The sequence below is a fragment of the Chaetodon auriga genome, chromosome 22 (genome assembly GCF_051107435.1).
Source record: "Chaetodon auriga isolate fChaAug3 chromosome 22, fChaAug3.hap1, whole genome shotgun sequence".
NCBI lineage: Eukaryota > Metazoa > Chordata > Actinopteri > Chaetodontiformes > Chaetodontidae > Chaetodon > Chaetodon auriga.
The window spans coordinates 3379085-3400965 of record NC_135095.1 but is presented as its reverse complement, the minus strand read 5'-3'; the positions used below and the strand labels follow the sequence as shown (position 1 = coordinate 3400965).

The 21881-nt window shown below is 41.6% G+C and overlaps 1 protein-coding gene and 5 non-coding genes across 6 annotated transcripts; 3 read left to right on the top strand and 3 right to left on the bottom strand.

Annotated features, from left to right (window-relative positions):
* The first annotated feature begins 3090 nt into the window (after positions 1-3090).
* glt8d2 (glycosyltransferase 8 domain containing 2) lies at positions 3091-8696 on the top strand. The gene is made up of 9 exons (XM_076722609.1): positions 3091-3134; positions 4671-4763; positions 5147-5348; positions 5520-5637; positions 5785-5869; positions 6123-6235; positions 6436-6602; positions 7159-7271; positions 8157-8696. The coding sequence occupies exons 1-9, from the start codon at positions 3116-3118 to the stop codon at positions 8333-8335; spliced, it is 1089 nt and encodes a 362-aa protein (XP_076578724.1). The 5' UTR covers positions 3091-3115; the 3' UTR covers positions 8336-8696.
* A 1660-nt stretch (positions 8697-10356) lies between these two features.
* Positions 10357-10428, bottom strand: trnaq-uug (transfer RNA glutamine (anticodon UUG)). Its single transcript has one exon. It is a non-coding gene; the product is annotated as a tRNA-Gln (tRNA).
* A 1242-nt stretch (positions 10429-11670) lies between these two features.
* trnaq-uug (transfer RNA glutamine (anticodon UUG)) lies at positions 11671-11742 on the bottom strand. Its single transcript has one exon. It is a non-coding gene; the product is annotated as a tRNA-Gln (tRNA).
* A 6845-nt stretch (positions 11743-18587) lies between these two features.
* On the top strand, positions 18588-18659 carry trnag-ccc (transfer RNA glycine (anticodon CCC)). Its single transcript has one exon. It is a non-coding gene; the product is annotated as a tRNA-Gly (tRNA).
* Positions 18660-19055: 396 nt separating this feature from the next.
* Positions 19056-19127, top strand: trnag-ccc (transfer RNA glycine (anticodon CCC)). The gene has a single exon. It is a non-coding gene; the product is annotated as a tRNA-Gly (tRNA).
* A 1803-nt stretch (positions 19128-20930) lies between these two features.
* On the bottom strand, positions 20931-21013 carry trnal-cag (transfer RNA leucine (anticodon CAG)). The gene has a single exon. It is a non-coding gene; the product is annotated as a tRNA-Leu (tRNA).
* Between the last annotated feature and the right edge of the window lie 868 nt (positions 21014-21881).

The window sequence follows — 21881 nt, the reverse complement described above, 5'->3', positions numbered from 1 at the left end:
GATTATTGTCTTTAAAGGGACAAATCCGAACCGGACACTGCTTTCACAGCAGAAATGATTGTTTCAGTATCATTGCTATGATCCCGTGAAATGGAGAGGGTTAATCCAGTTTCTGGCTAAATGACAGCAAGGACTCAAAGCGCTGATTAACAAGCTGAGTCACATCTGGAGAGAGGACGGAGAAAAAAAAAAGCTGGAGGGGAGAAAAGTGGGATTGTTAGTGAGGGTGAGTCTCAGTCCTCAGAGGTTTTACAACATGGACCATGAACATCAGCAATGAGATCACTTTGAACCACTACTTTTCTCTGGTGAGTACAGGTCTGACGTTTTGAATGCGCTTTAAATTGTGCTGCAAGTTTGAATGACATAATTTCCCTATCAAGCCAGCAGGGACACACCTCCTTACTTTATCTTCTAAAGTGCACTTTTACGCATGTTTTCGTTCAGTTTTGCAGGCACGTCTGTTAGATATGGTGAAATACGTTCCTTTTATTTTGTGCTTTTGATGAAACCCTGTTGTAATGTTAATTAGAAATCGGGAGAACTTCTTGTCCTGTTACACTGAAAAAAATATCTATCTATATCTATTTCTAACTTTACACTAGAAAAACAAGTGGAAAATCTGCAAAAGCATTATGCATGACAGTTTTAGGTTGCGTCAATGCAGTTCAGCACTTTGCTGTTGTTATGTGTCAGAGTTTGTCTGTTTTTCTTGGCTTTGTTCTTTTTAACTGTAGTCCAGACTGTCCTTTTAGCTTAATTCAAACAATTCTCCCCTTCAAAATCCCCCAAACCAGTTTAACTTCATTACATGAGTGAGGTTTTACAGAGCTTTTTTCTGCTCAGTAACATTTAGTCCTGAAAGAACTGCTTTGTCCAGGTTAATTTTTTGCAGTGTGATGACTTATGTCGTTTGGTTTGAACCCCCAGCCCCCATTCACCACACACACACACACACACACACACACACACACACACACACACACACACACACACACACACAAACACAATTATATGAAAACTTATCAGAAACTTTAAGGAACTTTCATTGATGAGGGGGAAAAAAAGTTTTCTAGTTGCAACATAATAAAAAACTATTCATGTATTCTAATTCCTCTATGCCTTGAAGTAGCTATGTAAGGAAAATAATGACAGATAGAGAACCTCTTATACTGACATTTAGCATCAGTTATTTGAAATACGGTCAACAATAAAGCATATAAATGGCAAAAATTCTGCAAAACATTGGCAATGTGACTATCAATGCACTGAGACTGGGGAACATACCACATGTAAGATCAATCCATTGTAAATCAGAGACACTTGAGTGGATTGACAATTGTTCGAATGCAGGCCAGAGACGCTGTGTCAGGCAGTTCTGTCTTCTGGAAGGAGTGTATCTCAATCTAATCAGGTCCAGATGTTGTGGGCTGTTCTGAACACTGACAAACAAACCTGAAACAAATGCAGGACATAAACTGCATGTCCTGTTTCACTTAAGCTCCCTGCTTATGTGTAGTTAGAGCCTGCAGGTTCCTGATGGAGTACTAAAACATAAAAGATGACTACTGTAAGTGCTGAGCTTTTCACCACTACACTGAATGAACAGACGATATGATTCTAACTGATTCTAAGAGGAGTCGATATAGACGGGGATAAATCAGAGAAGCTGAACAGCTGAGACGTGCGTGTCGTCATACAGCGTGAGTCATTTCTATTACAGCAGTTATATAAATGTTTGAAAGGCTGAACGATAGATTTTTGATGAAGCCCTGGCACCAGGAAGGAAGGAAGTGGTGGAAGATTTTTTGAAAAAAATACAGCCACATGTGCTGTCCAGTGTCTCCTGGCTTCGGGCCTCAGTGAGTTTGCTGCAGGTCAGGTCAGTTTGTCACAGTCACAAACGTCAGTGTATGCAAAATGTGAGCCACAAAATGTATTTGTGTGTGTGTTTCAGTCAAAATCCAGCCACACAACGTGCCGAATGTGTTGACAGTGTCCCTCTTTCTGAAGTCTTCACAAATCTTGAGATAAGCAGAATTCCGATGAATGTGATCCCAATGTTCTCCACGAGCAAAAGAATCTGTAGCTTCTCTTTGCATTTGTTCAATGCTGCAGTGTGCAAAAGTCCAATACAGAAAGCGAGACATCATTGTCGAAAAATGCTGTTCCACTGGAGTGTAATATAAGTGAATTAAGTAGAGAACATGTACTGTATTTCCTGGTTTGAGAGAAACACTTTGGGCTTGGGAGGAACTTCCTTTGCCAGTTTTTCTGTAGTGTATACATGAGGCTTGCAAAATGAATGTGAGTAGAGTGATTATACTGTATATGTATATGTTAAAATATATGCATGCTGTAAATACAGTGTATATAAAAAGTGTGACATTGAGAATATATGCATGTGGGGGGGGGGGGGGGGGGGGGGGTTGCACGTCAAAATGTATGTATAGCTCGCACAGCGTCTTATGTAACAAACAGCCGAGTGTTCAGCCGTGGAAACAGACTTCAGACGTGCTGTATGGAGGCTTCTTACAATCAGTTTGAATTGAAGTCTTACTTTGACTTGAAGTGTTTTAAATCTGAGGATGCATTATTACATGTAGTGGTAGTTTCTGTCATCCTGCTGTGCTGCTCTCACAGAGAAACTCTCCCTGTTTGCTGGAAAGTCAACACCCACAGCTAAGAGATAGAACACTCGTAAAGCGTAGTTATCTGATTACCTCACACATTCCCAGCATTGACATCCATGGTTGACACAGTTTGATCTCTGCAGGAGAAACCGGATTCTTTAGTTGTGTTTTGTGAAGGTTCCTTTTCTCGTTCTCTGAAAATTCCTCTCCTCTGTGTTTGTGCAAAATCATCTGAGGCCTGTCATCTTTTCTGAAAATCAGAGACTTATTAAGTCACTTTCAGCTGTGCTGCCAGGTTTCAGTGTTAATACTCCACTGAAGGAACAGCCAAGCCCGACAACTCTGCATACATCATTGTTAAGACCAAGCAATGTTTCATTGTTGGCTTCTCTAGAATTTAACTTCTCATCAGTGACTTAAGAGCTCTCTCTCTTTGTCTGTCTGTGTGTGTTTGCAGATGTCGCTGGAAGCAAACATGAAATATGGCTCTCCTGAGAAAAAGTGAGTGAAAATGAAGTCTCATTCAAATGTAATGCGACTGATTTATGGTCCCAAGTGATGGAAGTTTACGCTGTCTGTCTCCTGTTGCTGTTGATGTGCAGTGACACTAAAGATTCAATTGTTTATTTGTGGTTTAATTTCCAAGATAGAGTAAGTACAGTGAGAGGCGAGGTTCAGCTGGTGCGGTCATTGCCAGTAAAGGAACCCCCAATTTTTTTTTCTCCAGGAAAGCATCCAGTTTGTGCATGCACCAAATGTGTGCCTGTGTGTGTGTGTGTGTGTGTGTGTGTGTGTGTGTGTGTGTGTGTGTGTGTGTGCTGGGGGAGGGTGTGATGAGGTAACCAGATGGCAGGCTGTAAGTAGTTAACTTTCATTACCGTATCCGGTGTGTGAAAAGCAGCGTGATCTCAATGCAAAATTCTTAGAGGATTTTAAATGAAACTTAACAAAAATGATGCGTGTGTCATAATGCGAGAAGCTGTGAGCTAAAACCTTGCAGACCTGGGTTTAAAGCTTGAAATTACCCTGAAAATTTTGCACCTTGAATAGTTTGATGTAAGCTGCTGCTGCAGGTTGCATACTGTGCACAATTAGCTATGGCACCTGAACAGACACCAAAAAAGATAAAAGTGGCTTGTAACTGTTTGCAGCTGAGTATTTGATCTTCCTTTCTCTCCGGTCTGCCAGACAGGTGGAAGGAGTAAATCTTTAGAGATGAACACGCTGTGTATTTCTGCTGCTGTGAGAAGGAAACATTACAGTGAAACAGTCACTCGGCCCACACAGCTTTTCATGCTGATTTCTAGTGATAAAATAATTCAAGTCGCTCAGCAGAAAATTAATCAACTGCAGTTTTGCTCATGACTTGTTTAAAGGAATAGTTTGACTTAATTGATCTTGCTGTGAGAGAACATCTATAACAGTCTCATGTCTGTTCATAAAGTGTGAAGCTAGAGCCAAGATGCAATTAGCCTAGCTTTGCACAAAGACTGGAAGCAGGGGGAAATACACCTCTCAGCACATCTAAAGTGTACTAATTAGTTTAGCTGAACTGTTTAATCTGTGTTCAAACAGTAAAACAACAGCTTGTTTCTGGGGAGTTATATGCTGTTGCTGTTTCTTAATGAGCTAGGCTGGCTGTCTTTGCCTGCTTCCAGTCTTTACGGTAAACTAAGCTAATCGGCTTTAACGTACAGACACGAGACATCAACCTTCTCAGCAAGAAAGCAAAGAAGTCCCAAAATGTCAAACTGCTCCTTTAAGTCATACAGTCACTACTTCCAAGTTTGAATGTGAGCATTTGCTGCTTTTCTGCATTTGATGGATAAAAACAAGTATATACTATATTAGAAATATATTATTCATATATTATTGTATGTCGTCCTGTGGTGGAGACTATATTCTTTTAAACTTGGAAGACAAACAGCAAGACTGCTGGTGAAGCTTCCACCTTACGTGCTGAGAGAACTCTGACTGGATTGAAGTGTGCATGTACAAACACTGACTGACTGAGTCCTTCCTCTCCATGTGTTTCAGTTAACCGGGTCCTCCTGGTGCTGCTGGTGCTGATGGTGTGTCTCCTCCTGCACAGTGCACTGCTCAGAGCCTCCACCCGGCCCAAACTCTCAGGTACGTCTGCACAGCGGATGAGTCTGATAATAATGTCACATGAAAAGTCCAAAACCAACATTGAATAAATGCTAACAAGTAGTGTGACCTCCATTGTTGTCCACAGCTGTTAGAAACACGTCAATGAGCCACGCTGTGCACTGGGTGACATGTTCCTTCATTACCATGAACACACACTCTGTAGTTTATCTTACACTCATATACTGTCCGGCTGCCCTAAATACTCACTAGAACACCAAATGTCGATTAATCCGCCGCTTAAAATAGTCCCCAACAAATGCATTTTTTTCCTCTTCTGGAGTAATATTTGTTAAAACTACAGTATCCAGGTGTTTCAGCAAACGACGATCTCAGCCTTCAACCTCCCCTCTGCTTCCTCTCAGACCACTGGAAGAGTGTTGGAAGCGCAGCACGAGCTCCTGTCATAAGGGTGTCGGAGGCAGATAATGTCGTCCCTGTCATCATCTGCGCATCGGAGGAGCGTGTAGGTGCGACCATGGCAGCCATCAATAGCGTCTATAGCAACACAGATGCCAGTGTGTTCTTCTATATTGTTACTCTTCGTGATGCAGTTAAACTGACAAGGTTTGTCGCTTTGTGTTCATATGCTGGAAATGTATTGAATCTGCAATTGTTCTAAATATGGAGGAGAGATGTGGGAGAGGTTTTTTGGTCCACCTGACATTACGGTATTATTTCCTAAATGATGCCTTTCATGATTGCTTACCTTATCTGCCTTTCTTTACGTCCTCCCAGACAGTACATAGAGAAGAGTAAACTGAAAGGCATCAAGTATAAGATACTGGAATTTAACCCCATGGTTCTACGAGGAAAGGTGAAGCCGGATTCCTCTCGACCTGATCTGCTACATCCAGTGAGTTCTGGGTTTGGTGTTGTTCATGTGTCGATACATACTGTCCCTCACACGTGCGCTGATGTAGCTCTAAGGTGTGCCATCCCATAATCCAGATGAAGAGTTACTGATTCAAAGAGGTGAAATAACTTTGCTTTCGTTTTGCAGCTCAACTTTGTGCGCTTTTACTTACCTCTGCTGGACATCAGCCATGAGAGGGTGATATACTTAGATGATGATGTCATCGTTCAGGGTACGTATGTGATCATGGTTGGCAAGAATCCATGCAAAAGTAGTTCATACGGTGTATGTGTATTGTCCAAGTATATAATGTTGTGTATATGTGCAGTATGTGTACTATACACACACTATAGAGTAATCTATATACAGCTATACAGAAATCAAAGGGAATGCTATGATATAGCATATAATAGTGCTGTAACAGGTATAGAGTATGTGTATGTATGCGTGTATTGTACCACTTACAGGCTTTTCATGCTTTCCAGGAGACATCAAGGATCTGTTTAACATCAAACTGAAGCCAGGTCATGCTGCTGCTTTTGCCACTGACTGTGACCTGCCCTCCACCCATGAGATGGTGCGCAGCATCGGCATGCAGGTGGATTTTTCCCTCTTTTATCACATCATTTTGTGTATTAACCTGCTGCTGTGTGGAAGCATTGCAAACCCAGAAGGCACACAGTGATAATCCTTACATCATTCAGCATGAGTGTGCAATCATACTGCCATGACTATGACTTTTTTCTAAAGATTTGGTACTTGAAATATGGTGTCCTCTTCTCTGAGCTCGTCCCATAGACAACCTACATGGGCTTCCTGGACTACAGGAAACAGGAAGTTAAAAATTTGGGCATCCACCCCAGAGACTGCTCTTTCAACCCGGGAGTGTTTGTGGCAGATATCAGGGAATGGAAGAAACAGAAGATCACCAAACAGCTGGAGAAATGGATGGAGGAGAATTTCAGGTGTGCACACTGAGCAGCAGCTTCTAGAAACCTTAATGTTCCATTTTCCACTGTGTATTAAAACAATGATATAGATTCTTGCATACAAAACAACAAACTACATCCAATTCTTAGTCTCTAATTGGAGATTCCCGTTTCCAAAGAGGAGCCTATGTTTTCTGAAGAAAATTACCTCCTACACCTGGAACTCTGGTTCGATAAGGGTAACAAGACTCCAAACATACATGACAAGAAGGATCTTTAATTTTCATGTTAAGGATTATGTGTTAGAGAAATATGAAATGTAGTATCTTGGCACAGATATCCTGCCCGCCTGCTGTTTAAACACATGCTTCCCTGTTGTTTCATATGACGATATGTCAATCTCAACTGCTATGCTGATGATATACGATTGTACTTTTTCGTTCATGCAAAAGTCTCTAGTGGCTAATGCTCCCTGGCTATTTGTCTGTCATCTCAATGTGAAGCACTTTGAACTGCATTTCAAATATGTGTAGGCTTGTGGAGCAGTTGAAGCATCTGCCTGATCAGAAATCCTCTTCCTCCTCTCCACCAGGCTCAACATATACAGCAGTGCCATGGCGGGAGGTGTGGCAACTCCACCCATGCTAATAGTGTTTCATGACAAATACACAAAACTGGACCCACTGTGGCATGTCAGACATTTGGGTAAGATCAGCACTCCTGTTCACAGGCACACACACACACACGCACGCACGCACGCACGCACGCACGCACGCACGCACGCACGCACACACACGCAAGAATTTTAGTGTTAGCTCCCAAATGGCACAGTGGTATCTGAGATGACAGCTAGGTCATTAAACTAAACAGAAACTGCAAATAATAGACAAATGAGACACACTATGCCCCAAAATCTAATCTGCAGTGTTTGAGGTACTGAGCTTCATGCACATGTAGCAGTTGTGTAGTCCTGTGTTGTCACCATGCGAGCAGGATACAGCACACCGAGGACCTAAAGATGTTCATTACAACTAGTAATTAATAATGATCGGCACTGTTGTCACCTCAGCTGTAATCACAGTGTGTTATTTCCTTGTTAACAGCCGATTAGAAAGCATCTCTGTGGTAAGTAATAGACATCTGAGCTATTAACCTTGTTTGCATAAGCGAGTTTTGTATTGAAACGACAGCTTGCACTAGCAACAGACTGAATGTACTACTAAACTGAAAACAGTCAGAATCAGAGCTGTGTGAACAGTGATGCATTCACTTACTGCTGTATATAGTGAAGTGCCTTTGAACACCGAAGCAACTGCTTATCTTAGGAAAAAACACTAATAAACTACCAGACAGACCTACAATCTTTGAACTGAACTGAACAAAGTGAGTTAGGTCAGTGATATGTGATGTTATGATCTGTGGGCACATCCCTTAAGCCTGCAGGGGTCCATGACAGGGAACATATGCTACACACAGCACACCAGCTGAATTTACAGTAATAATAACAAGTAATGGCAAGTGGAATTCTAAATCTAAAATATTATAGCGCTACCCTCAGATCGATTTCAAAAGGGTTTTCTGGTTGTCCAGGCTGGAGTCCAGATGCCCGTTATTCAGAGAGCTTCCTACAGGAGGCGCGCCTGCTGCACTGGAACGGCCCATTTAAACCCTGGAACTACCCTGCTGTTCACTTGGATCTGTGGGAGAGGTGGTTCATCCCGGACCCCTCCAACAGGTTCTCCTTGGTACGACCTGAGCGCAACAGTTGAGGTCTATGGATTGTATCATGTCTGAGCCACAGGGGGGCAGGTGAAGTGTGTGAAGTTTAGGACTTACTTGAACAATAGTGGAGGTGTAATAGGAAACGTAGAGTGAATTTAGTACTGAGGAATGTTACTGAAAAATAAATGGCCGTACATTGTATGAGGAACAATATCGGCAGTGTGTTCTCTATGTATGCTAAACACAAAATGTGACTCATCTGTTGTGTACAGTGACAGATACCTGTATTAGAATATTACTTGTTTGAACATGGTCATAGTGTCCAATGATTTTTGTGTCTTTGTAAAGTGTATAAAGTGAGTGAAAATGTGTTTCTCTGCTAACGTGAAATACATTTTCAGAACTACAAATTTCACATTTTCCTGTCTTTACTGGTACATTCATGCTTCAAATCAGCATTGACATCTTGAGGGAAACAGAATACACCTTGTTGGGCCAGGATATGAACTCAAGATTAGAGCATGTTTGACGCCCAGTGATGGTCAGTCAGTTGGTCCACTCAGATTGACGTATCTCAACAACTGTTGAATGGCCTGTAGACATTTGCACAGACATGCATGGTACCCAGAGGATGAACCCAATGATCCTTTGACTTTTCCTTTAACACTACAAACCCAGATGTTCTTCTCAGAAGTTGTTGGAGAACAAATCATGAGGGAGAGTTGAAGCTGAACTTGCATTTGGCCAGAACCACAACTCAAAATGAATGCTAATGTGGCTGCTGGGTGTGTAAAAAAAAAAAACTGTTGCTTGGGGCTGTGCATCTGTCAGCTCTCGTTTTGCTGTTTTTCTGCCCCCTTGTGTCCAAAAACTGATTAATGCAGCTTTAATTCTTTCATTAAGTTCATTATTTCTGTATTAATTCCCTCGTTGAAATAATGTATGTCCTCTGCATAGCAGCAGGCAGCCACACTCTTACTGTTATCATACTGGTTCACCTTGTTCTTATCTGAAATAAATCTGGAAAAGTAAAAGCAAAAGAAAACATTCAAACTGAAGGCAAAAGTGAGCATTTTCTCCTTCAGGGAGGGTTGAAGTCACCTCCAGAAAGGTGGCTCTGAGACAATCCTGCTCCCAGTTTTGAGGAAATGCTTGTAGAACTGATCCACCAGCACATGCCTCAAGTGAAAAATAAAGTAACACAGGGCAAAAGGGGGACATTTCCAGAATAAGGGTGAATTCTGAAAAGCTAGCTTTCAGAGTTTTTAAAGCGTCTTGTGTATGCATATTTTCTTCAAACATCCCCGTCTTGCTCTCTTATAGAAATCTGTAAAAAGGCCTCTGTAACATCAGTCATAAATGCCACTCTGTGCTGTCTGAACTTTAACAAGATGCTGAGTAGGTCAGGATTCAGATTAGGGCCTGTATTAAGCAGTCATTTCAGGAAAGACAACCTGAAGCATGTGAAGAAGCATCAAATACTACTCTGAGTGCAGTGGTTAAACGCTCCTCATGAATGACTGTATGAATGCCCTTATTTACATAGTCCTGAATATCTGAATATCTCTGCTTTGATAAAAAAAGTGGCACGTCATTTTTGGACTTCTTAATGAGCTGCTCAAAACATTTCTTAGCTACATCACAGTTAGAAGACAAGTCATTTTTTCCATTTCTTTGTTCAGAGTTGTAGGTGAGTTGATGAGGGAAGTGAGAGCAGGTGTGTGTTTGGGTGGGCGGTCAGGTCATAGGGAAAAGAGAGAAAGTCCAAGGGTACCTGGTGGATCAGTGGGGGAGAGCACTGATGGGCCTGGGAAAACAAACATGGCTGACACTCTGTGCAGCTCACAGATTTTGTCATATTCTCTCTGTCCTGATCCTGGGTTTCCAGTCACAGACACAGAAAAAAGGCCTGGGCTGTTTGGAGGTCATGCTTGCACAGTACTGAGAAATAATACTAATATGACATTGGCCTTCTGTTTCCAGAGATCAGAAAGTAGATGCAACAGCACTATGGTAGCTCAGGACTGCTTTAACTTTGAAGGCTGAATTGGTCTGTTATTATTAAGGTAGGTTCCACCGAGATTTGAACTCGGATCACTGGATTCAAAGTCCAGAGTGCTAACCATTACACCATGGAACCATCAGTTGACCATCACCGTCACCACCTCCGGAATCTTACCATTCCTTGTTTCTCCACCAAGTTCATCATCAATCTTATTCAGTAACTTTGTTGTAGAGGCACAGATTTAGGATCTTTTTTTTCCTCTCATGGTCTATTTCAGCTATTGTTCTTCTTTTTTGTCCTCGTCCTTGTCATGCATACAGATTGACTTTTCGTTGTGTCTTTAATTCATCTCCCGGGTTTCGGCACCAACTTTTGCAAGGCATCTCTGTTTCAATTAAGACAGAAACCCAAGTGCTCTGTTGCTTTCATTTATTAACATCACTTAACACTAACACTGAGTGAAGTCAGAACACTTAATAATAAATACGAAAACCCACCCCCCAAATAATCAGTTCACTGACCCCTGATGTGTTTAACGTGAAGTCACTGTAGAGGTGCGCTTCTTTTAAGCACCTGGATAGGTGCAACAGCATAGGAGGCTTTTTCAGATAAATCTGTCTTGCAGTCACAAAAAATGGCTTATTTTGGACAGACTGTGACAGTCCTGTTTTGCAGTGAGAGTTCAAGTGATGGAATGAGCGCTGGTGCCCTCGTATTTCATTTCTTGCTCTTTGCTCTTGCCTGTGCGGAGTATGACAGACCAAGCCCTGGCTGGAGTGGATGCTCTTGGTCTGGTGCCAGTGCTGTGCCAGTAAGAAACATCATCAGTGAAGGCTCGTTCAGGAGGATCATCAGCTGTTCCGGTGGTGTTAGGACACATCCAGGGCGGTGTGTCATCCAAATCTGTGCCAGGATGCTCCACAGCTGAAGTAATGCCATGTTTAAGAGTCTGTACTTATACAGAGGCTGCTACAGAGTCAGTGAATTGCTCATTCTCACGTATTTGATGCAGCATTGTTGCAATTCTATTTTCAAGCTGTGCAATTCTCTCAGTCAGTCGCTCAAAGTCTGTGCAGCTCACAGATTTTGTCATATTTTGTCCGTCCTGATCCAATGACAGACACAGCAAAAAGGCTTGGGCTGTTTGGAGGTGACGCTCGCACAGCACTCAGAAGTAATAAAAGTGGTAACAAGTATATTAGAAGCCTGTCATGAGTAAGTATCCAGGATGCACTTTCCAAAACATTTGGCAGAGAAAAACAAGGGTATCAGCTAAGAATCTGCTCTGTAGGAGAGCAGGCCAAAGTAAGCACTATGACCATGGTATGACAAGACCGCTTCCACTTTGAAGACTGAATTGATCTGTTAGTATTAGGTAGGTTCCACCGAGATTTGAACTCGGATCACTGGATTCAAAGTCCAGAGTGCTAACCATTACACCATGGAACCACACACCTGCATTTGCTCCGCTTTGATAGGAACTGGTCTCCTCAGTTCCCAGATGCTACTCCTCACCTGTCGTCGTCCATGCCCTGTCTGTCTGCTCTCACCGAAGAACTTGTCTCAACTCAAACTCAGTGACGCTGGACTCTGCCTCGTCTGGCCTCGTCTCTTGCATATTTTCCTTGATATTCATTCAGTTGTTAAACCATCCTTCGCCTCCTGTCTCCTCTGTTTGATCCTGGTACTCTGGCTCCTAGAAACTCTGCTGAAACAGAACACGGAGTGCTGTTAAAAGAAGAGGTGATGCAGCAGAGCGCTAAACATGACCCTGTCCCGACGTTTTAAAACGTGCTGAACAGGGTTGTATTTTATTTTTTAAAAACACAATAATAGGCAAATCTCCTCTTCACATGAATACTGAGAAATTTGTTTACACACACCTTTTGTTTTGAGGGAAAAGTAATGTCCATTGAATTATGTTATTAACATGATGAAGACATGTTGTTAAATTACTTACCTGATAAAATGTTTTTATAAAAGTAAAACATACACTGACAACATATTTTCTAATGTTCTAATGTACAGACAGGAATCTGCATACAGACCCTTGATTCTGGTGTCACACACTGTGTATGCCCACCATCCACCCCGACCCCCTCAGAAAAATCTGAAATATGTTACATCTTCTGTGTATATGCAGGCTGAAACTGGACCCCTCATTCACTTCTTGGTAGAAAACAGAAGCAGATGTTGCACGAAAACCCTATCTCCAGTTCCCCAAAAAATGTCTGGAAAGTTTTAAAGTACTTCTTTGATTGTGTGCGGTGTATATGCCGCTAGACACGTGGTTCGCTTTTGCATCGGTCTCTGTGGGGACAAGTGAAGACAGCGAGTTCACAAGGTCTCTGTGTGTCTTTGGCTCTGCTCTGTCATAATAGCAGAAGAACAGAAAATGCATACACCGCCATCAAAAACACCCTGTGGTTTCTCCTCATTCATTAGTTGTAAACCAGATTCCATCCCTCTTGATGCTTTTTTATTTTATTTTATTTTTCCCTGTCCACCAATCATAATTTGAGCACACCCACATTAATAGCAGTATCTACTACCCCTGCATAGAAAGCCACTTACATACCACTACATGCAGACATGCACACTTGAATACATGCATGCACGTATACCCCGTTTCTTTGCATTTACTTTTAGCTTGAGAAAAAATACATTCAACTTTATTTTAAATAACGTTGGTGGCCACAGGGGGACTGGTGCCTGTCCCAGCACACAGTGGATAGTCGTGGGGTAAACCTTGGACAGGGCACAGCTAATCTACAGTTCCCAATTCATCCTGTGTGGAACAAATTAAATACTGGTGCCACCATGTCAGACACACAGGCCAGCACAAATTTACATGTCTGAAAGAGTTCTGTCTAAGCAGAAGGATGTGGTAAGTTTACAGATTAAGTAAAAGTAATGAAATGATATCAATTAGAATAAAGATAGGGTTGAATAAAACATCCAAAACAATATAGATATATAAATGGTCGGCACCCTATGCAGGACTAAAAATGACTTCAAGTCATTTATATTCCATCAGGGACCTGTTTTTCAGTGGCTTCTTAACTCCACTAGATGGAGCTCTTGAGCCAAGAGTGTTTGACTGTAGACTTTTCTTGTTTTTTGAGTGTTAGAAATGGAAAGTCTTAAAGTTTTAAAATGTAGAGAATTAAAAGAAGTTCAAGAACTTGTCCTATATTTTATCCCTTTTTGAAACAGACACATTTCCCTGCAGAGGAAAGAGTGAAATACTTTTAGGATTGTGCTTGTATTTCTTCTGTTTATGCCCACTTACTCAATCAGACATATTGCAGTGATGCAAGTAGCCAATATTATTCATTACATCCGTAATTTCAACTGCTGTAAAAAGATCATTCTACTTTGCCTGATGGCTATCATGTAATTTTAAAAGTTGTTTAAATAAGTTGTGTCATTAACCATTTTACTTGTCATTTGCAGTTATGGTGGATATCCTGATGACATAACAGATCTTAATAAAAACCCTGCTTCAAATGTACAATATGGAGTATTGTGTATATATAACAACGATCTATAGCGTGTCATTGAATTATGTGCTTGTTTCAGCTGAACCTACGTAATATTTTCAATCAATGAAGGTGACACGGAGTTTGCATTCGGTGCTGGTGTCCGCTTGTCCTGGATGATTCCAGTCAGATATTATCTGATCATGAACCTTTTTTTCCAGTGGATTTGTGATTTGTGATGGTATGGGGGCACGCCCAGCGAACGATGTGAGGAGAAAACATACCTGAGGAGGCCTGAAGATAGAAACGAGTCTGCAGGGAAAATTTTGGGGCCTCCCTTCCCCTTTAAAAGCAACTTTTCTTTAACCCAATGACCCATCAGGTGAACTTGCTTTTCCTGCAATGGGGGATTGATGATATAGATTAATAAGACTTCTTTAGGAAGCATTAGCTCGAGAATAAGATTTGCCACCAATTATCCTTATGTTGATATTTACTTCGTAGATTCCAGAGTTTTCTTTCATTCAGTCTCCTGTGTTTTTCAGCACATCTTTCCATCTTTCATTGCTTTATCTCCATACACTGGCTCTCATTCAGTCTTTTATTGTCATCGCTGTATTTTCTGCTTTCCATTGGAGATTTATTTTCCCTATACATTCCATCCTTTTCAGTGGAAAACACAATCCTTGCATCACAAAGCCTCACATTAGGTCATGAGCACACACTAGATACATCAAACAGACAGAAGAAGAAGCAGGGATGTACATATCTGCTGAGCGAACGTGATGAAACTGTTTCTTTGCTGGAGGGATGATGCACGACAAGATGCCACCAGTGTGTGGAACTAATTAAAATTATGCTTCTAACTCGAAACAATCTTGACATCAAAAGGTCACTAATGCATCACAGTGATGTAGTGCATCCAGACAAAAGCCCATTGAACATACAGTTAATACATTTTCTTATGCTTTATTTAACCCTGGTAAGCAAAAAAAAAAAAAAAAGGTAAGATTCTGCTAACATAGTGCTACCCAAAAAATACAACATAAGAAAAAAAAAAGCATTGTGAGCTGTAGGAAATGACATGCCATGAACTCCTTGTCATATTGTGTCACTATGCCAAACAAAGCTAAAGTTAGCTCACTGTAACTTAGATTACATCATGTGGAGCATAGAGGGAGATGACCAAAACATTTTACAAGTGTTGTTAATTCAGTGAAAAGGGTTTCAAAACTGGCTGAAATATGAAGGACTGCATAACTGTTCCTGTACGTTTAGTATCTCTGTAGTGCTAAAATGAAAGTCAAATATCATCAGTATGCATCCAGAGCTGTTTTATGACAAATATAAAACAAGGACAGCTGCAACTTGTAAAAAATCCCCATTTTTGGGGTCCTAATTTGGAGATTTAAAGGTCCTCCGTGTTCATTTTTATTAATGATCCATCAATGAAAATGGGTGAAAAAGGAGCTGTTTTCTGCAACACAGTAAATAATGATTGTGCGTATTATCAACACCTCTCTTCTGTACTTTCATTGCATTTTTTCCTTCTGGGGATCTCTCCTTTTATTTTCATGCTTTTGTATGAATTCCAGGTCCAAAAATACAATCGATATGATTGATGTTATGTAATGGTATTGCTTGTCCTTGAGCTCTGCCACCTGCACGTCTGTATCCGTCACTAACCTGATTCTCTCAGTCCTCCTCCAACCCTCGCTCCTTCCCTGCCTCCCTCTCTGCTTCACGCTCGAGATTCAAACAGCAGGCAGACTTTAAATAGCTTGCAGACACCTACTCCCTCATATCTGTCTTCCTCTCATCTTGTCTAATGACTCTCTCTCCCCCTCTCTGGACTGCATTCCCCTCTAATCATCTCATCTCTCTGGCTCTGTCTTTAATGGAAGCTGTAATGGTGTGAAAGGAACAGGCAAGCCTTATTAGCCTGCAGCCAAAACACACACAAGTTTTCTCCCATGTGGCAGCAGGGTATCACTGGAGAGTGTGTGTTTGATGTCTGTGTGTGTGTATCTTGATGAAGCCAAGTAGCCAAAAAGCAGAGAAGTGAACCTAATCTCTTATCAGGACAAAGGGATTTTGGGGACAGAATTGGACTGTGTGTCATCCACAGGGATGGAGGATGTTGTGCTGATCTGCAGTCTGGACCATCATCATGACCTCTGACCCTAAAACAGATGTAGTGACAGCTGTTTCCCCCAGCAGGCCAAAGTGTAAACTGCTCATTAGGAAATCAGCTGTGTCCTTGCCATAAGAGTGTGGAAAAGTCCTGAAATCTGATTGGACCGTGTGCATGCCTGGGTGTGCGTGCTTGTGTGCGAGTGTGTGCGTCTGGGCTGGAGTGAGTGCGAGGTGCAGAAACACTCACAGGGTGCTGCATATCTGATGAAAGCCTCACACAGACACGATGCGTTCACTTCCAACCTGTTTGTTCACCATATTATCTCGTCATATCTTCTGTCTCCATGACAACCAGAGCTCTATTCTCAGGAGAGGTGTGTGATGTTGCCTTGTTATTAAAACCTAAAGGTACCCACCATGTGATAGTAGTGTGTAAAATGGGACCTCAGGGAAAAAGATGCCTTGAAATTAGAGTGTATCTAAAGGTCTGGTGTGTAGGGTTTAACAGCAGCTATTGTCAGAATAGGAATATAGTACTCAGACCTTCTGACCTTACAATGAGCTACTTGGGGAAAGGGTCCTATTCCACAGAGTCCGCCATGTTGCACTGCCATGTTTTTGTACAGTAGTCCAGAAAGGACAAACTAAAGACTGGCACAACAAATGGCCTGTCACGTTGTTTGTGTTTCTAGCCACTTTAGGTTCTCCCGTGTACTTGGAAGGGGAGGGTAAGGCCGGGGGAATTCAGTTGGCTGAAATTTGCAACTTCACTGCTAGATGCCACTAAATAATACACACTGGACCCTTGTAGTACTTCTAGTATTTGCAGTATTCGCATCCCAAATCTGTCTAAAATGGTGACAAATGGTAAAGATGCTGTTCACCGAAGCTAATGAAATTCTCTTTGACACACTGCAGTTCTGCACATTGAATGTCACTATCCTTAAATAGTTCAATCACATTCCCGATCAGATGACTGATGTCCACGTTCTTGACTTGATCCAGATTCGCTGGCTTGATTGACAAAGGTCAGTTTCTCCTGGAAAAGCAGGTGGTCCCAGTTTGAGGTGGTTGTGATGGAGCGGTCAAGGCGATGAACTAGAAGTCCACTGTGGTTGCCATGTGCAGACCGGAATCCTGCCAGCTGTAGAAGTCTCAGCTCTTACTTTAATCATGATCAAGTAACCAGATGTGAACACTGCCAGTGCTGCAACTGCTTTAAAGCGCTCGAACCAAAACTAAAACCAACAGGGATGAACGTGGAATTAAAAACAAACATTAGCCCGAGAGAAGAAGCCCGGGGAGCGACCCTTAACTTTCTGTCTGAAACAATTAGCCTGTTTGATTGTCCATTGAACATCAGAACATTCAAATTTTGTGTTGATGTTAAGAGTCATAATGGGTTCTGCTCTTTGATTAGATGCTGACGTCATCACATGTAGTGCTGTTTGGTTGAGATCATTATGGGTTTCTCATTGTTCTGTCAGCTTGTTTTAAGCTCTGGGCATCTTATTATTATTTACTTAACATTCTCATGACTTTCTTTAAGTAGTGTAGACTTGGATTTTAAGCTTCCAGTATTGTTGTGCTGCTTGTAGCCATACAGCAACAAGTGGAGTGTATTGACCGGTGTGGTGACAGTATTCAATAAATATCCCAGAAAACAAGTTAATTCCTCGTCCCTCTGTGAGCACAGACAAATCTTCCACTTTCAGCAGATGAATGTGAGCACAGCCTTCTTGTGCATAGTCCATCATTCTGCACAGCGAAGCTCACACATTCAACCGCAGGGACACAAAGAAAAATACATTTTTGAGTAGACAGAGACTTTAAATGTTACACAGAGATTTTTTCAGTCATGGCGTATGTTTATGGTTCCAGTGGGGCCTAAACACATGATGGACTACCCACCACTGTGCCAGGTTAATGTGTATAGCAACATTTGAGTTCCTCAAGGTTTAGTGGAAGCATCACAGGACCATGATGCAGTCATAAATTTACATTCATACACATACTTAACAATACGTTTGTGTTTAGGAGGAAGTCTCACATTTAAAATTAATTTACTTAATTTAACTGACTTGTTCCACCTGTTAAATACTTAACATAAGAACTCTCATGTTACCTCAGTTGTTTGGATTTGATTCGGTGCATACGTACAAACTCCGAAGTAATTTCATTCTTCTATTCTAAACTCTTGAGAGGGAGGTAGTTTTTAACAAGGCTAAGAGTCTTCAACTACTATGGTACAGTCAGTGTGGAAAACCAGGGACCAGGAGATGTATTTTTACACACAGCATCACATTGTGACGGGTTATTTTAGGTCTGATAATAGAAAAGTGTCTTCTTAAAGATAATCTCACATTTTCAGCAATAAGCAGCAAATTAACAGCTCTCCTGTATTCAGCAGTGCTCAAACAATCTGCAGACACATGTTCTATTCCTGCTGTGTGATCAAGCGGCAAACAGGGAGCTGCCAAATTCTCTGATAAGGTCTTGAGGACTGTATAAACTGTCTGTCATATAGAATTTGTCCACTAGATGGCGGTGCAGTGCGCATATTTGTTTCCACAAAATGATCCTCAGCTTTCTTCACATTCCCTACCAGTTCAAACAGAGCTCACATGGCTGGATAGCACAGGATGAGAAAAGGATGTTAGAAGATCAGACATCAGGGCATTGGTGGTATAGTGGTGAGCATAGCTGCTTCCCAAGCAGTTGACCCGGGTTCGATTCCCGGCCAATGCATGTGATAAGATATTGAGACAACTGTCTCACGAAGGACTGGTGTTTTTGCCTTGTGTCTTGGGAGGTCTGTAAACAGCACAACACATACACATTCCTCTTAATCTTACATGGCGTAAAGACTCCACATCGTTTAGTGCTGAAGGATTAGAGATGTCCAAGTTCTTTGTTGCTTCTTGGCTTTGTCCACGCTGATCAGCTTAATCAGCATAGATCCATTTCACCTGGAAAGCCAGGTTGTCCCTAGGCGGGGGGTAAGAAGCCCATTGAGGTTTCCCCAAGCAGACTGGAATCCTTTCAGCTACAGAGGTCTCAGCTCTCAGCTGTCCTTCCCTCTATTCCTGTGTGAGACTGCTGGTGGATTCAGTCAATTATGTAAATGGAACATCTTCTTTCATAGCATTGGTGGTATAGTGGTGAGCATAGCTGCTTCCCAAGCAGTTGACCCGGGTTCGATTCCCGGCCAATGCATAACATCCTGTGTCATGACGATTTCTGGAAAAAGCGAGGGGCTTTGTCCTGAAGTTGTGGTAAAGTGTTGGTGTGACATTGCACCTTAGGAATTTTGTATTTCACCAAATACCTGTTAGAGTTATGAAGGTGGCTGCTGATCAGATTCAAACTCCTGTCAGCAGGAAGTTGGGTTTCAAGTACATGGTTTGCTTTTTTACATCTCAGGAAAATGTTTATTAAACTTTTTTTTTTTTTTGGCATGCACTTACTTTTTTCAAGGTGACTGGGGCAGATTAGCATCCGGTGGCCTACTGAATTGTGCAGTGGGAGAATGGCAGAGAAAACTTTCCTCTTGGAAAGAACAAGTGCATCAAGGTGCTAAAAGTACATTAGCACCTTGAATTGAACCCGGTGGCGGTGAGAGCACTGAATCATAGCCCAGCCACAGGACCATTAGCGACCCACTGGGTCTCAGAAGGACACAAAAGTAAATCAAAAAATTTGCCATCCTCTCTGAAGTTTGGCTTTTGTGTCTCAGTAACTAACATTTTTCAAAAAATACACAATACATCTCATTTTAACTAGTTTTTCTTTGTTACAGCCAATTCAATCTGGCTTCATGACAGTTTACATTGTTCCTGCTGAAAATTACATAAAGTATTACCATGCTCTCACCTGCTCATCTCAAGAAGCATGATCTCATTTGGCCAGACAGTGAAACTGTAATTAAGGCCTGAAAATGCGAAAGTCCACCATGACTGTTTTTTTTGCTAATTAGCATAAACTAAAAAACAGTGATGAGATCTAAATTTCAGATTTTTACTGGATCAAAATGGGCATACAGCATTCCAGGACTGAGATACGCATCACTATTAATAAGGTCAGTTGAGAAACATGGCCGACATCAACCAAGAAACAGGGCAGGGCTTGGTGGGACAGTTACCATAACTTGGCCAAGATACCCCAAATTGCTGCCAGTTCTGTGCTGCTGGTGTCTGACAGGTGATCACTGATGAGCAGGTGGCGCCTTGTGTGGGAGGTCAGTGTATAAATGCACATGTGAATGGATGACTTGCATTGTCAAGTGTAAAGTAAGAAGGGGAATATTTGAAGTAAACTTCATATACTGCAAATGTGCTATTTATGAGCTATTATATTTGCTCAGGCTATTCAATTCAAATACACAGAAATACATTCATGATACTGTAAATTGTATTTTCAGTGTAAAATCTAACGTTAATAGATTACAAATACACTTTATAGGGATAAGAGTGTATTTTTAGATACTTCCTGAGCATTTTCAAAATGGTAAAAGGACTGTATTTATATTGCACTTTTCTATTCTTAACGCCTTCTCAAACACTTTTACAGCATGATCCAGAGGTGGCTAAGTGCCAGCTGCTCATTCCAAGCAGAAACCATTCACACACAGATACATGCCCTACCATGCACACACACACGCCATGCACTGGTGAAATTTGTCTTCCGCCTTTAACCCATCCTGGTCATCCTTCCTCCGCGGCAGACCAGGAGCGGTGGGCTGCCATCCAACCAGCGCCCGGAGACCCAGTTCCTTTTGTCACCATGGGTCAGGTGGTGATCTTCTTGCATGTTTTTAGTGGGGGTATATTTTATGGAGGATACCCCAGGTGAACACGGGGAGAACATGCAAACTCCACACAGAAAGGCCTTTTTCCTCAAGCAGCAGGTACCAAAGGCATGGTGGAGGACAGACCCCCGGTGCCCGCAGCGAGAATCGAACCCGGGACCTTCTTGCTGTGAACAACAACAGTGTTTCCACCGTGCCACCAAAACACCAGCTGTCAGAAGTGGGATTCGAACCCACGCCTCCAGGGGAGACTGCGACCTGAACGCAGCGCCTTAGACCGCTCGGCCATCCTGACTCGGCCATCCGAAACCCGGTCCTGTATTGTTGCATTTATTGTAAATAAATGTAGTATAAAAGAGGATTTAAAGTATACTACCAATTGCCTTATATTGGCATATATTGCACTTGTACTGTACATGAAATGTACTACTAATGGATTACAAGTACATCTACATTACTATATTTATATGTTGCTGAAGTATTTCTAGTACACTTCTAGTACACTACAACTCAATAATCCTAATCCTAATCCTAAAAGTGCACTTAAAATATTGAATTTGAATATTGAATATTGAATTTGAATATTTTCCTGTAGTATGCTTCCAATCTATTTAAAGTAAATACATTTATGTAAATGTGTTGGAAACATACTTTGCAATATTTAGATTTACTTAAAGTATATATTTTTTTCACTTGGGACATCATACCCACACACAGTCCTTAGGGGGCAGTATTTGCATACACACTGGACACAACATTCTTACTGCATTTCTCACATGTACAATGGTACAACCACTAACAACACTTCAGCTAAAAATACCTAAACATATGAATACCATAACTTAGTATTCATCATGCAGTATTTACATATGCATACCCAGACAAAGATGCTGTTTTATTCATTTTTTTGTGTTTTGATCAGCCTCCCCCATGGGTGCTGGTGGGCCGAATCATGCCACCTCTGGCCCTACCTGCCTTGCCCAGGACAAGCTGTCTGAGTTCTGAACTCTTCAGATGATTTCCAGAATTGATGGAGTCCTAATTCACTATAACCTGCTACCAGAAGATTAACAGGTGTCAGTACCATTTTCATTTTGTATTTATTTTACCTTTCAGTGTGCAAAGGAATCAGTTATTAAAGATTATTTCCTCTTGGGGAAAGG